At 46.3% G+C, this 14,062-nt stretch overlaps 1 protein-coding gene across 7 annotated transcripts in view; it reads right to left on the reverse strand.

Annotated features, from left to right (window-relative positions):
- The window catches only part of Kcnma1 (potassium calcium-activated channel subfamily M alpha 1), a 756,236-nt gene that overhangs the window by 373,346 nt on the left and 368,828 nt on the right, over positions 1-14,062 (reverse strand). For all 7 annotated transcript variants that reach the window (XM_004624076.2, XM_004624075.2, XM_004624064.2 and 4 more), the window contains exon 3: positions 8,684-8,745. In XM_004624076.2, the coding sequence (XP_004624133.1) occupies positions 8,684-8,745 (62 nt within the window). The remainder of the gene's footprint in view (positions 1-8,683; positions 8,746-14,062) is intronic.

Consider the following 14,062-nt stretch of genomic DNA (forward strand, 5'->3'; position numbering starts at 1 on the left):
ATTTAGCAATAAAAGACCCAAGAGATCAAGTAGAAAAGAGTCTGGACTTGGAGGGAACAGCTCTGGCTTGTACTGATAGCTCTGCCCCTGCTTGACTAGGTGACCTTGAGCAAGAGGGAGAATAGGGTGCTGGGCACCAGGGACTGCAGCACGACCTGGCCTCCAGAGCCCCGTTACACTCAACGTGAAGCGGTCTGCACAGTTTGTCTCCTGGAAGGAATGCCCGGCAGATATCAAAATGCTTGGGGACTCAGGTTTTCAGGGAGAGTGGCACAGTATCTGTCTGTGTCATATGCCCGTCCTCCCTCGTATTACGTCATTCCCAGGCTACTTGTAATTCAACATAAAGAGTTGTCCCACAGCATTATTAAGGAATACAGACAAAAATCTGTGTGTGTTCAATGGAGACACACTTTTTCTTAATTTTTTTTATTTCGAAGTGTAATAGGCTTTATTTTCTGCCCTTTAAAAAAATTTTTAAACAAAATTAAAAAGACTGAAAAAAATCCTTTAAGAACAATACAGAATTTCTTTAAATAAAATGATAGGAATTCAACAATGGTTGTTACATTGCATACTGCTGTCTTCAAGTTAGTGGTTTAGATTACCAGATGTAAGCATGCAAAATTGGTCAAAATAATTTTAAAAAATTAAACAGGAGAAAAAAATTTAAGCATTAACTGCTCCTTTCAGCAGACCAATAGAAATCAGCAGTACAATTAGCCAAGCTATGCTGTATAAATACCTATCTATTTTTAAATATTGGTTGAATCCTTGAACACAGAAGGGTAACTATATCCTAAACTGCCTCCTGCAGCCAAGTGAGCAGCTCTGCTCCGGCCTTCCTCCCACTCCTAACACTGCCCATGATTTTTTCCAATTACTGCTTTTGGATGCTGTGGCCCTGATGCCTAGGGGTGCAGTGAGAAGCAGGCGAGAACGGGGCTGGCAATTTGGCTCAGCAGTAGAATGCTTGCTTAGCAAGCTGGAAGCCCGGGGTTCGTCCTTGGCACCAAAAACGAACCAAAAAGAAAGAGGCGAGAAAGCTGAGCCTACCCTACAATGTGGAAAGCAAAACAAAGAAATCAGAGCTATGTAAAGCACATCTGTCCCCAGCAAGAGCAATCTCTCATCTATGCATGCAGAGACAAAGGGATCCAGAAGCTAACTCTGCCCCTTGGCACACTTGCCAACTGTCTCATCTAGAGAATGTGTACCCAGTCAGTAGAGAAATGGCACTCTGAGAACTAGACACGAATGGGTGAGTCGGGACACCTCCCAAGTAAGAGGACCTCACAGAGCCCTGGAAGGTTGAACTCTGGGAGGGAACAAGGGCTTCCCATCCGGAGTTATTTACAGCCTCTGCCCCAGGCATCTCCGCTCAGCCCCTCAGCAGGCCAAGCTCCTCCACCAGCTGATGCGCCATTCTTCCAACAGCTGCTGGCTCTCCCGTTGTGTTCCCTTCACAGATGTGCAGCACTGTTCTGAACATCCTGCCCTTGAACTTTCCCTACCCGTAATTTTCTAAACCAGAGCCTGGCAATAAAAATGTCACTGAGGGATGGAGAAAATTGGGGGTAGGGGCGGTATTTTAGTAGGAAAAATAAAACAAGAAAGAAAAGGGAGAGATGATTTGTACACATGGTGATTTGTGTTGACTTCTTAGACAAAGGTTCAACACATCCCGTGACTTCTCAAAGAGGGCACAAAGGCAGAATGCTGCACAGCACTGTCGAGAACACCACCTAGAAAGGCCCTGTTCTACCAAATGAAGACCTAAGCACAAGCTGGGGAGCTTCCCACCCTGTGCCTCGGGCTGCTCAGGTGCTCAAGCTGCTGGGAGGGGCTGTGCTAAGGATGACAAGGACAGTGTCTCAGTTACTCTTCTCTTGTTTCTGGGTCAAAATGCCTGGCCCCAAAATGAAAGAAGGAAACCTCACAGTCACTGGAGGTTTCAGTCCATACTCAGCTGGCTCCAAGACAGAGGGGCACATGGCAGAGGGCCACAGTTCATAGTGGCGGCAGAAAGAACAAGCAAAATGGAGGAGTAGCAGCAGCAATGGCTATAGAGAGGAAGTCTGTATCTCTTAAATTGCATTCAGGCTCTCTGCCCCAGGCTGGGTATAGCACTCACACCCATAATACCAGTGGATCATGAGTCAACCTCAAACTCTAGAAGTCCCTGCCCCATGACTGCATGAGGCTTTTCGGGGAAAACTAGACACAAACCACAACAGACAGCCAGCACTGACCACACCTCACAGTTGGCAGTGTGTTAGGTTCTGCCAGGTATGGGCTATGAGTTGGGCACAGGGAAGGCAGCGGGTCAACACTTGTGTGTAGTTGGTGAGAACAGAACAGGAGGAGCCAGCCAGATCCCTTCAGGGGAGTAGGCACTCTCAGGGTGGCGTAGCTATACATATTTTAGGAGGTATGATCAGAGACCAAGGTGAATTATTTACCCTTTAAAAAAACAGCACAATAAAAGACACATTGACACTCTCAGTCTCTCACAATCTCTCTCAAAGTACTCCCCTTCGCTTCAAACACACTTAGCCCTTCATTCTTGCCACTTTCTGAAGCAGCTCTGGAAGTTCTCTCTCTTGAGTGTCTCTACGTTGTCCTGGCACCTCCATACCCTGAACTGACTTAAAGCCTTTTCCTTGGGCTGGGAGCTGAGCTCAGCAGCACAGCACCTGCCTGGCAAGGGCGAGGTGCTGGGTTTGATTCTCAATACAAACTGTACCTTTCACGGTCATTTTGACTTTGGGGAAGAGCCAGAAGTCACCCAGTGTCAGATCTGGTGAATAAGGTCAACGAGGACACATGGTAGTATTTTCAGATGACAGGGACCGCAGCATTCACCATGTTTTTGATTATACCTCACAGAGAAAGGAACTGCTTCAGAAAGTGGCAAGAATGACGGGATTAGCAGGTTTGAAGTAAATGGGAGTATTTTGGGGAGAACTAATGGTAATGTGTCTTTTAGCATAATATTTTTTAAAAATTATATATTCAGTGTATATTTTATCACCCAATTATATCAGTTCAATAACCTCCATGGAAACGTTTCTGGAGTCAAATTTTCCTAATGCCCATGACCTTGACAGCAGCAACTTCCTGGGCACATAAATATCCTGCAGCAGAATGCAAAACTGTAACAAACCAACTACATCTGTAACTCTTTCTAGGGATAAGGGACGTCATTGAATCAGGGAACTGGGCATCTTGTTATCTGCTTCAGTGGGCCAAGTGCCAGGCACAGAGACCTACACAGGGACTAAAGTCCTTCCACTCAGAAGGCATCCTTGGGGTGCAAGGGACTTGAAGAAGCAATTATTGGTCCTTGGTCACTGTTGACTTGACTACACCCCATCGCAAGATGCCGCCACTCCATGAGATAACACAGAAGAGGTCCCGAACAAGTCATTACTAGGAGGATAGGAAGCACGCCCAGACACACAACAGACAACACACAAGCTGGCAAGACTATAGAGTGACCTGTGCTGGGACCTCTGGGAGCTCTATCCTTGCCAGACACGGAGTGGGGTGTGGACAACAAAGGAAAGGACAGCACAGGACAGACGACTTGCAGGGATGCGTTGAAGTCACTTCCCATTGTCACCACTTCACTCTAAGCCCCTGCATTGACTTCCACAATCTGCCATCTCATTTCTAGTGACTTGTCACAAAGATGTCTTTAGGACAAGGGAACTGAATCAGACCCTGGCTCCATGGGTCAGGAGCTCCATGAGGTGGGCCCAATTTTGCAGCTTGGGTCTCTTCCTCTACACAGTGGGAATGGTCATCCGAGGTTGTCTGGAGAATCTGAAGAGATCGGCTGTGTTGTTTACTTTAGAGTTCAGGACACTAGAGCTCACACACAGCACAGCAGCAGCTGCAAGGCTGGCTCCCTCTGAACACCTGCCTTCTGGTTCCTTCTGCAAGAGAGCTTCTCAGCTGAGGGGTGTGGAGAAGGAAGGTAAAACTGCAAAGTGGTTAACGAGCTTGCTAATGCTCTGTGTATCAGTGGCGCTCACCTATTTGCAGCTATCATGAAAACTGGCCTGTTTCTATCACAGCCTTCTAGGTGGTTTTCCTTAATGAGACCTCAGCCCAAGTGACTCCCCCCAGAAAAAACATTCAACATTATCACACTGAAGATGTTTCCAATGAAAGACTATATACAGAATGAATAAGCACATGTAAAGTGAGCAACTGAATACATGCAAAATACATCAATGAACCAATGAATGACTGCAAAAGAAATGAATGAGTGTGAAGGCAAAATTGGTAACCCAGGGGAGGCCATTTTCAAGCCGTAACACTACTGTTATCCTGGCCCTCAAGTCTGTGAATAGATGCTCTACAAAATATGTGCTGCGGTTCTCTCTTCCTTCCTGATGTCCGAATCCCCAAGCAGCAGCTCTGACTCCGGAAACCAAGAGCAGAGCTGGGCAAACGCAGTGGGAGCCAACTGTGTACCAGCCGTTCTGGAGCAGATAGAGTCATTAAGGAAAATTTTAACAACGTATAACCTTTCCGCTTTACTCTGCTAACAGCAGGTAGCGGTGCCTTTCAGAGACTCGAGCCTGCCTTGAAGTCACCAGTGAGCAGGACTTGACCTTCATTTTTAGTATATCCAGCATTAAATATTCATAATCCACATAACCAAAGCATCAGAAGTACCAGCATTCAAACATGAATCAAAGCAATAAATATATTCACATGTGTGAGTCATCCATTCCCAGAATGCTCCTGGAAAAAAAAAAAATGCAAATCCACAGGGCTCTGTGCTGCTGTCTCTCCCAACTTTCTCTTAAAATTCTGGAAGCAAGGGGACTGGTGGTACATTATGCAATCTGTGAATCCTGCTTTCATGCTGACATCAGATCTTTCTTCCTTCTTTATCTATTAGATAAGAATTACTGTTCTTGTGTCAAGGGGGAAGGATGGAGACAGCAGCAGTGACATTAGCACTCCCAGGGCACGGAAGGGCACTTTCAACGTGGTTGTACAATTAAAAATAAAAAATCTGCTTCACAGGGATCAAAATGTGTGGGAGAAAAGGTCTCAGCGTAGGCATTGACAGACGTCAGACTTGAGAGCGGGAGTGCTGTGTGACATAAGTTGGGCAGGCAGCCTTTTTTAAAAAATGAAGAAAAAAAAGAGCTCCTTTGGACAAATATGTGTCTTGCATAGCCAACTGGAGGAGACCTTTTGGGGCATGGAATTACTGTGTGTGGTGAGTGTCACGGACCCCGATGTCAATCCAAAGGCCTGCTGGAACGTCTCCCTCTGTTGGGCATGTCCAGACAGCCGCCTGCTGGGAAGATGATGTACCACCTCAACACAACGTAACGCAACTGTCTTTGGCTCTCAACGCCGGGACTTCTGAGGACGGGCCGTCTTCAGCGGGCAGCAATCACTGGAACCTATAAAATGATTCGCCCAGAGCGATCGCTCCAGGAAAGGAAAGAATCAAAGAAGGGCTCACAAATGGAAAAAAAAGACGGCCAATTCAGGCATCTGTCTCTCTCGGCCTAAAAATTTGAAAGAAAAGCTGTGCAAAAGGAAGATGGCTTTGGAATTGGTTTATCCCTCACCTTCTGATAGTAAAACAGGTGTTCAAAGGTTAACAAGATCATAGCCCGGCAGTTACAATATTTACTAGAACTTCTTTCCCCATCTGCAGATGGACATAAGTTGAAGAACCCCCTTGTCTGCTATCCATGTACAGGAGCAAAATTGGCCTGCTATGAGGCTAAGCCAGTACAGCCAACCACTGAGGTCTATTTTATATATTAATCTGTGTTTCTTTCACCTTCAAGGGTCTGGGTCATTTGTGACCTCAGATATTCCCTACCATTTGGCTGAGCCCAGCTCTGCTTAAGAAACATAGAGACAAGCTATCTCATGGACAGTATCAGTCCAATTAGCTCATTCCAGATTGACTTATTTGAAAGGAAAAACATTAATTAAAATTCATCTTAAGAATACTAGATACTTCTTACCAGAAAAAATAATTTAGTATAATTTCCAAGAGATTGCTTTTTTTTTTGGGGGGGGGTATTGGGAATTGAATTCAGACCCTGTGCTTGCCAGGCAGGCGCTTGTGCCACTGAGCTATCTCCCCAGTCCCTTCCAAGAGACATTTAAAGCTACTTCCAGGTCAACTCCATGGCCTGCCAGACAATGACTGCTGAACCTGCATCAGTTTAGAATGAGAAAGTCAGATCTGCAGAAGCCGCTTTCTACTATCCTACTTCTTTCCATTTGCACTTTACACATGGGTCAAATTTCAATTTATCTTGTTCACTAGGCTAGAGGATAATGTGGTTTTCTTCCCAGGAACGTGAGGACTTATCATCAAGGTGACTTCACAGATTCTACTTGAATTCTTCCCTTTTCTGAACAGAATATATCACTGGCTCTCCCCAGGAAGATGAAGACTGCCTCCTGCTGATGGGGCCCCTGATGGCTCAGAATCTTGAAAGTGGTCTCAGGACCCAGTGAACTAACACAAAGAAAAACTGGATGGGGCTTCATAAATAGCCATTATGTGTTCTCATATACAAATCTGCTGAACAGCTTAGTGATTCAGAGAAGAAGTCTGGCCCTAGGACAAAGCTAAGCAGTCCCCAAGGACCATGAGCAAAGTCTCCTTCCTAAGATTATTGGCATTTTCTTCATGGCAACAGGTTCAAGATAGATATTGATAGATACTCATCAGTCCATGGACAAAGTCAGAATCAGAGAGGATTCCTAATGCCAATTCACAAGGCCTAGTAGAGTCCGAAGGAAATCCAAAGGATGTGGAGGGGGGCGGCACTTGGGGAAGAGGCTCTGCCTTGGGGAATTTCATCCCTGCCCATCCTCTCGCACAGAGACAAGAACACCAGAATCTACAAGGCCAAAGATTGTTTCCTAGCACACATTTTAAAGAAAGACACCATCCAGAGCCAGGTAATGAGAGCATTTTATTTCAAAGAAATACAAAGGAGCACAAGGGGGGAGCAGGGCAGGAAGAAGCAGCCCAGGCATAGGTCCTTCACCACACTCACCTCCTGATAAATGCATGTTCTCCCTGGAGCACATAGACTACACGTCCAAACCCTTCTCCTGAGCCCCAGCCTGGGAGGTGGTAGGGTGCATACCCTACTACATATGAGAACACCCCTGGGGAGAGAGTGGAGAAATGAGACCCAGGGCTTTAGGAGATCTCCAGCTTAAAACAAATACAGGGCAGAATCAGTATGAGAAAATATGAACAGGATGCTTACCTCCAGTGACACACCAGCCGGAGACTTCCAGACTTAAAAAAACTCTTCTCTTTCTTGGCTAGGGATTTCCCACAGAGAGGCCACACGCACTGTCATCCCCTGTGGCTGTCCCAAGGATCCTCCTTGGGAGGTAGGTGGCTGAGAGCCACCCAGCCTTGCATGGGGATGACCCGCAGGACCTCTCACATTCTGAGGCTTGACCAGCCCCCAGATAGTTATTAGGGGCATGTTTGTTTTACTGTCCCTGACATGACATTTTGAGTTGTGCACCCAAAGGCAAAGTGTCCTTTGGCCAGTAACCAACAAGCTCTGAGAAATGTAAAGTTTAGATGTGCATGAAATCACCACCATCCTGAGCCACAGGAAGATGGCACTAAGCTTAGAGAGACACTGAGCAGGTTTCCTAGGATCAAAGTCTGGTGTCCTAGGACCACGGATTTCCTAGAATCAAAGTCTGGTGTTCCTAGGACCATGCTGGGAGTAGTGTTTAAAGAGGTGAAGACAGTCTTAGAGCAGCTAATAAGGACAAAGAGCTCAAGGCCATTGTACTTGGCCAGAGCTGTCAAATTCACATCACAAAGGAAAAGTGTTGACTTCAAATTACAACAGAGTTTTTGAAACAAATGATACAGCCAGCTGTGGCACCCACAGGAACCAGAACAAAGGTGCCACCACCCAGCAGCCCCTGGTCAGCCAGTGTTCTCTTTGGCCTCCCACAAGGTCTTCACCATCTGTGAACCAGGCTTACCCAGCGGCGCCAGTTCCCTCAGCGTGAGTGTCCCAAGCATCTGCATGAGTGTTCCCTCTAGGAATCCTCAGGTGGCCATGGTCCTCCACCTCTAGCAGTCACTGTGAGCGCCTCCTGCCATCTGCTTACCTTCCCGAGTCAAAAGGCACCAGAGCACAACGCTTCAGCTGAATATTTGTTCAGCAGGTGACAGAACGGCACTGTGGTTTCTAACCTGTCCTCCAATAAGGTCATAGCATGGGAAACCCAGATCGGAACAGGAAGAGGATTCTACCAACAAGGCTAGAATGGTTTCAGACTCTTATCTGTGGGACTCTGCCACACTCATTTCACCCAACACAGGTTGTGAATTCCCATCAAACCCTCCACCTTTCTTGCCATCTTCAGTGCAAAGAGTTCATCAGGAAGCAGGTATTTAAGAATTCTAGCGGGAAGACTTAGCCCCATTCGCCTCTCCCGCCCACGCCAGCAGAATCAAAGCAGCTTTCTGAGAGCTCACTTTCCCATTCAGAAAATCAGCGCAGAACAGCCCAGCCTTCCTCCAGCAGTCTCCCACACTCAGGATGTCCTTGTAAAGGTAGGTGTCAGGGTAAGTTCCCCAATGTTTGTTCAAATCGAAAAAGAGGGTCAGACAATGTATTTGAATACTCACTTTGACGAATCTATGAAGTATATTACAAGTGCACCAATGCTGAGAGCAAAGACTAAGACAACCTGCAAAAGAAGAGAAAAGGCTGTCACTTAAAAGTGGAACATCGGGATGTTTATTGTTCTGGACATGACAGCAGCAGCTCTGAACCCCAGGGCCCATCGCTTTCACAGACCTGCTTGGAAATCTGCCCTGGCCACCTCTGTGTACTGACCGCCGTGATACTGGGCCTCACCTGGCAGTGGCCAGCAACCTCCCTCCTTGCCAATAGGGGTCAGGGTAGACTTTTCTATGCTACAGCACTAGGTTTTGGTCTGGCCTGTTTATCTCAAAGTCCAGCTTCCCTGCAATCAAAGCCATAAAGCTCAGGAAGAAAACAGCAAGTGACGCCATTTCTCAGATTACTGTAACATAGGACTTAAAGTGACCCTAGACGGATATCTATTAAAATTCACCCATTTTAGGCATGCAATTCCTCAATGACTTTTAGTAAATTCATCAAGTAGTGTGACCACCACGTAATCCACTTTCATTTCAACACCTCAATGAGATCCTTCATGCCTATTCATCACTGATCTCAGCCCCCAACCCCAGTCACTACTTAGTATCTCCAAAAAAGAAACATTCATTTGAAAAGTGCAGATTCACTTATACAAAGTTCACACGGATATACTGTGTATGTATTTACACACACACAACCTACAGATGTAGATATAGTTGCTGCTTCTATATTGTGTTTACATGTGGTTATGACACTTCTCAAGCTCTTAGGAAAACAGCTGAATGCCAAATTAAGTAACGCGTCCGGCCAGTTACATGGCCGTTCTTCTTTAGGCTCCTCACTCAAAGTTAATCACTCTCGCTCTAATAGACAGCTTGGCATCTTCTTCAACAGACACCTGCCACACCGAAGTTCATCAAGTGAATATGTAACAGATTGGGTTGACCGACACTTCTGTCCTCACTTAATGTTCCAAAGTGTTTATTTTATCTTTCACTCAAGAGACGATTAATGCAAATAAAGGACAGCCAAAAATAAGAAAGAAACTAACAGCCAACAACTGCGAAGGTAAACACACCATTACACACCATTCCTGCTGGCTAGTCCAGGAGTACCTGCTAGCTATGCTAGTATCTTAGAGTGCCAGGGCTTTAGAGCCACCTTGAAGAGCTTGCAATTGAAGGGCATGCTCAAGCTCTGTGTGTGTGTGTGTGTGTGTGTGTGTGTGTGTGTGTGTGTGTATGAAAAACACACTCATATTTTCTTTTTCTTTTTTCTTTTTTCGAGGAACCAGGGATTGAACTCAGGCCCTTGCGCTTGCCAGGAAAGCGCTTATTCCACTAAGCCATCTCCGGGTCCCCTCATACTTGTATTATAAGTGTGTGCTGAAGGAGCTGGTAGAAAATGAAATGTGCATGAGATATTAATTTAAAACATTGCACAACTCCACGGAGCTCCTGGCAAGGGGCGTGGTGGGCCACACAGCACAGAAGACAACAATCAAAATAGTTGGACGTTGTAAAAGAAACTCACATTTTCACAGCAAGTGCTAGAATTTCCTTATGAAAGAAAGTGTTAAAACAATAACCAGGACTTATTTTAGTTTTCCTTTTTTTTTTTTTTTTTTGCAGAACCGGGCACTTGAACTCAGGCCCTTGCACTTGCCAGTGAAGTGCTCATTCCACTGAGCCATCTCCCCAGCACCTCCATTTTATTTTACAAACCATAACAGTCCAGCCCAATCCCAGGAAAGTCCTGCTGTCGGTCCGCAATTACTGGCCCTCAGGAGAGCCCTCTGGGCTGGTCACCTCCTCGCCCCTCCCGCATTCCTTTATAGACTCCTTCCAAAGGTAAACACAAAACCAAACAAAAGCATAAACAAGCCTCTGCTTTTTTTTCTCTGTTATCTGAAGGAGGCAGTAAAACAAAAAGCTTAAGATTAGATTGGAGCTGTGCTGCTATTTCGGAGAGTTAAGCACTTAGATCCCAGCCCTGACCTCATTCGCAAAAAGCTGCAAAGGGGAGGGGCGTGGCCAGAGCAGCCCGCAGGGCCTCTTCATTCATAAACAGCAGACCCAGGACTAATCCCTGTCAGCTTGGCTCCCCATGTGTCTGTGAATGCTGAGCTCCTGTCACACTGGCTAGACAGTCCTATGCGACCCAAGGCCCCAATCACAGGAAAGGCAAGCAAGAATCCTTGTGAACGGCCTACAACAGTGATGGTTTCCCAGCACCAGGATGGCCAAAGGGATTGGCACTAATTTGTCCCAGCCACGTCCACTTGGTATCCGTGATGGGGATGATGTGTTGCTTACGTGAGCAAATTGACCAGTGACAACAGGAGGGGAATGAATCCTGTTCTCTTGAGATACAAACTCAAGTACCAGAGTTTCTCAGATAAGAACGGAGAGAAACCTGGAAGGAACTGTCCTTCGGGGCTCCACCCAGTGTCAGGCAGTGAGAGCTCTGTCCGTGGGCCTATGCTTTGGTCCACAAGTTCTGCCAGAAGGTTTTCTCTCTAGGAGGTGCAGGGAGTCCAAACTTCCCCCATCCCCCACTACTCACAGTCGCCTAGCTCCACGCATGAAATGATCAACGCTTCTCAGTATACAGGTCCACGTGCACCTAATCCTTAAACTCGCAAAGACCCCTCTACCCTGTCAAGCTTGATTACTTTGTCAACCCAGACCCAGGTGCATGAGAAACACATCAACCCTTTGGAATCAGCCCTGAAAACAGGAACAGAGACTTGATTTTCACACGGCCCAAAGAAAAAGACTGAGGAAGATGAGTTTATTCTCTTTCTCGAATTCTTTAACAAATCTCCACTCTCTGAGGAACTCTACTCCAAATGTACAGAAATCAGAAAACATGAAGCAACTCAATTCTGGCCCAAATGGTAGTTACATTATAGCAAGCCTCCAACTAGCCATGTAAGTACTTTTTTAGTGCTTCTCTCGTGATGGCCTCAGCCACCACTTTGGGCCCCCTGGGTGGCCCCAACTGCCATAGCCTCCGATTTGCCAGAAAGACCCATTTGCTGTGTGCTGACACTGAATATGGAATGCTGTTTCCTGGGTGCCCTAGTCCTAAAAAATAAAAGCAATTAGATAACTGTCACTGGAACAATGGTGACTGTGACTCACCTATTTTCATAATTCAGGATGAAACATGACACGTGTTGGCACCAAAGAATGCCAGCAGCACACACAGTGCATTAAAACAACACCAGAAATCTGTCTTCCTCATCCCGAGCAGTCTGTTGATGAAGAGAATTGAGAGGGAGGCTCATAGTTCTCTCCCTAGATGGAGGGCCTAGGGGGCCAGGAGAAATTTATTTATTTATTTATTTTTAATTTGTTTGGTACAGGGTCTCACCACACAGTTCAGACTCATAGTGATCCTCCTGTTTCAGCCTCCCCAGCTCTGGGATTATAGTCATGAGCCACCATGCCAGGCCTCAGTGGCCAGCTCAGCGCAGCCAGGGGCAGGGCCAGGGCCAGTCCCTGTGCTTGCCTAAGCAGGCACTTAGTCTGCTGAGCTATCTTGCTGGCCTGAGAAATTTCATACAAAAGGAAAACACATGGCCTACTGTAGAATATCCCCCTTTGGTTATCGAAGCTCACAGGAAAGCGCAGATTCAGGAATGGAAACACAGAGAGGAGCCACCTAGGAAAGGGAGCTTCTTCTCAGGAACACTGCCTGTCCCAGACCTTGGCTTCAGATGCCAGCCTGAGGCTTCCATGCTTCCACTCAGCTCACAATGCTTCAGGGGCCTTCAAAGTCTGACTGGGACCCAAGGCTCACATAAGTAGCCAGTCCCAGAATCATATCTCCTGGGAAGCCTTTCTTAAAAAAGAGAGGTGCTCTCCTCCCACTCAGGACCACAGCCCGGCCACCTCTACCTCTCACCAGTTCTTCCAGGGAATTTGAAGCGTAGCCAAGACTGGGAGTTGCTCAGTGAAAGCCATTAGGGGAAACCACTTAGCTCAAGTCAGAGATTAATTTACAAATGTCGCCTTTACAATTAGCCCATTAGAACATATGTATGAGGCCTGCAGGCTTGGAGAATCTGCTAGGAGTACTCTGCAAAGTACAGAGAAAAGGATGAATTAATTCTCTCCTGAGCAGGCTTTACATGGTCTCCTTGGCTCACAGCAGAACAAATGACCCTAATTAATGATTCTATGTGTTGGCTGTAGAAACCAGCTTCTGCCAGAATCCAACAGAGACCCTGCTCAGAAAATGGACAATTTTTTGTATGCATTCTCAAAGGCACATGACTTTAAAAAATTGAGGTATGATTTATGCACAATAAAATTTACTAGAGGCAGGAAAAATAGATGTGAGAATCCCTAAGGCAAAACAATCTGGGGACATTTTGTTTCTGAGAGATAACATCCTTCCAACATCAAAATTATAATGTTTGGTCCAGTGAATTTAACAACTGCAACACACATTTGCTGAATGCCTAAAGCGCAAGGCCCAGAGCGAGAGATGGGGAAATACAGAGCAGGAACAGCTGAGGCAGACCTGGCTTTTACCTCCACAAGCACGGAATCTAGAAGTTTAAATTAGTCAGGAATCCTTTGTGGATTCTAGACATGAGACACACATAAGCAGACACTTCCAGGGCAGTTGTCAAAGGAAGGTTCCAGTGTAGAAATAACATCAGACTCCTAAAATGGGAAGGGAAGAGGAAAGGTCAGGCGGAAAATCCAGGAAAAGATCCCTGACAGTCCAGAACTACCTGCGGGAGCCCTTGCTAGGGAAGAGGCACACAAGGAGACCGACATGGGTGGGGGACCGTGGAGGGCTCTGGTAAAAAGTGTACTCTTAGGTAAGCCACTTATCTCTCTGGGACTCGGGTTCTCCGCCTAAGAAATGATGTGGTCAACTGTTATCAGGTAAGCACTTCGGCAGGTTACTGCATACAGGGAAGGAACTGAAAACTGGTGCTTTGAGCAGCCCTCTTTCCTGCCAACTCTTTAGGATGTGCATAATTATTATTCAGCATGATGGCAATAAAGCCTGCCACTAATTCTGCGTCCAAGAGGCTCACCGTGTGAAACTGCAAGCACAAACTCCAGGGACACCTGGATTCATGCCATTTGACTTGCACAGAGCATGAGCAAAAACACCGTAAGCTGATTCGCAGGAAACCAAGATTTCAAACAGTGATGTAAGAAGAACTGTGTTCAAGATGAAAGAAGCGAAAATAAAGCGCTGCTTTCATAGATGGGATTGAGAAGTACAACATTAAAACACAACATATGGGGCCAGATAGCTCAGCGGATTAAAGTGCCTGGGTAGGCAAACTCAGGGACCAGGGTTCGATCCCCAGTGTGCCAAGCTGGCCCCACCCTCGCTGAGATGGCAAC

This window comes from Octodon degus, unplaced genomic scaffold, assembly GCF_000260255.1.
Source record: "Octodon degus isolate 3935 unplaced genomic scaffold, OctDeg1.0 scaffold00005, whole genome shotgun sequence".
NCBI lineage: Eukaryota > Metazoa > Chordata > Mammalia > Rodentia > Octodontidae > Octodon > Octodon degus.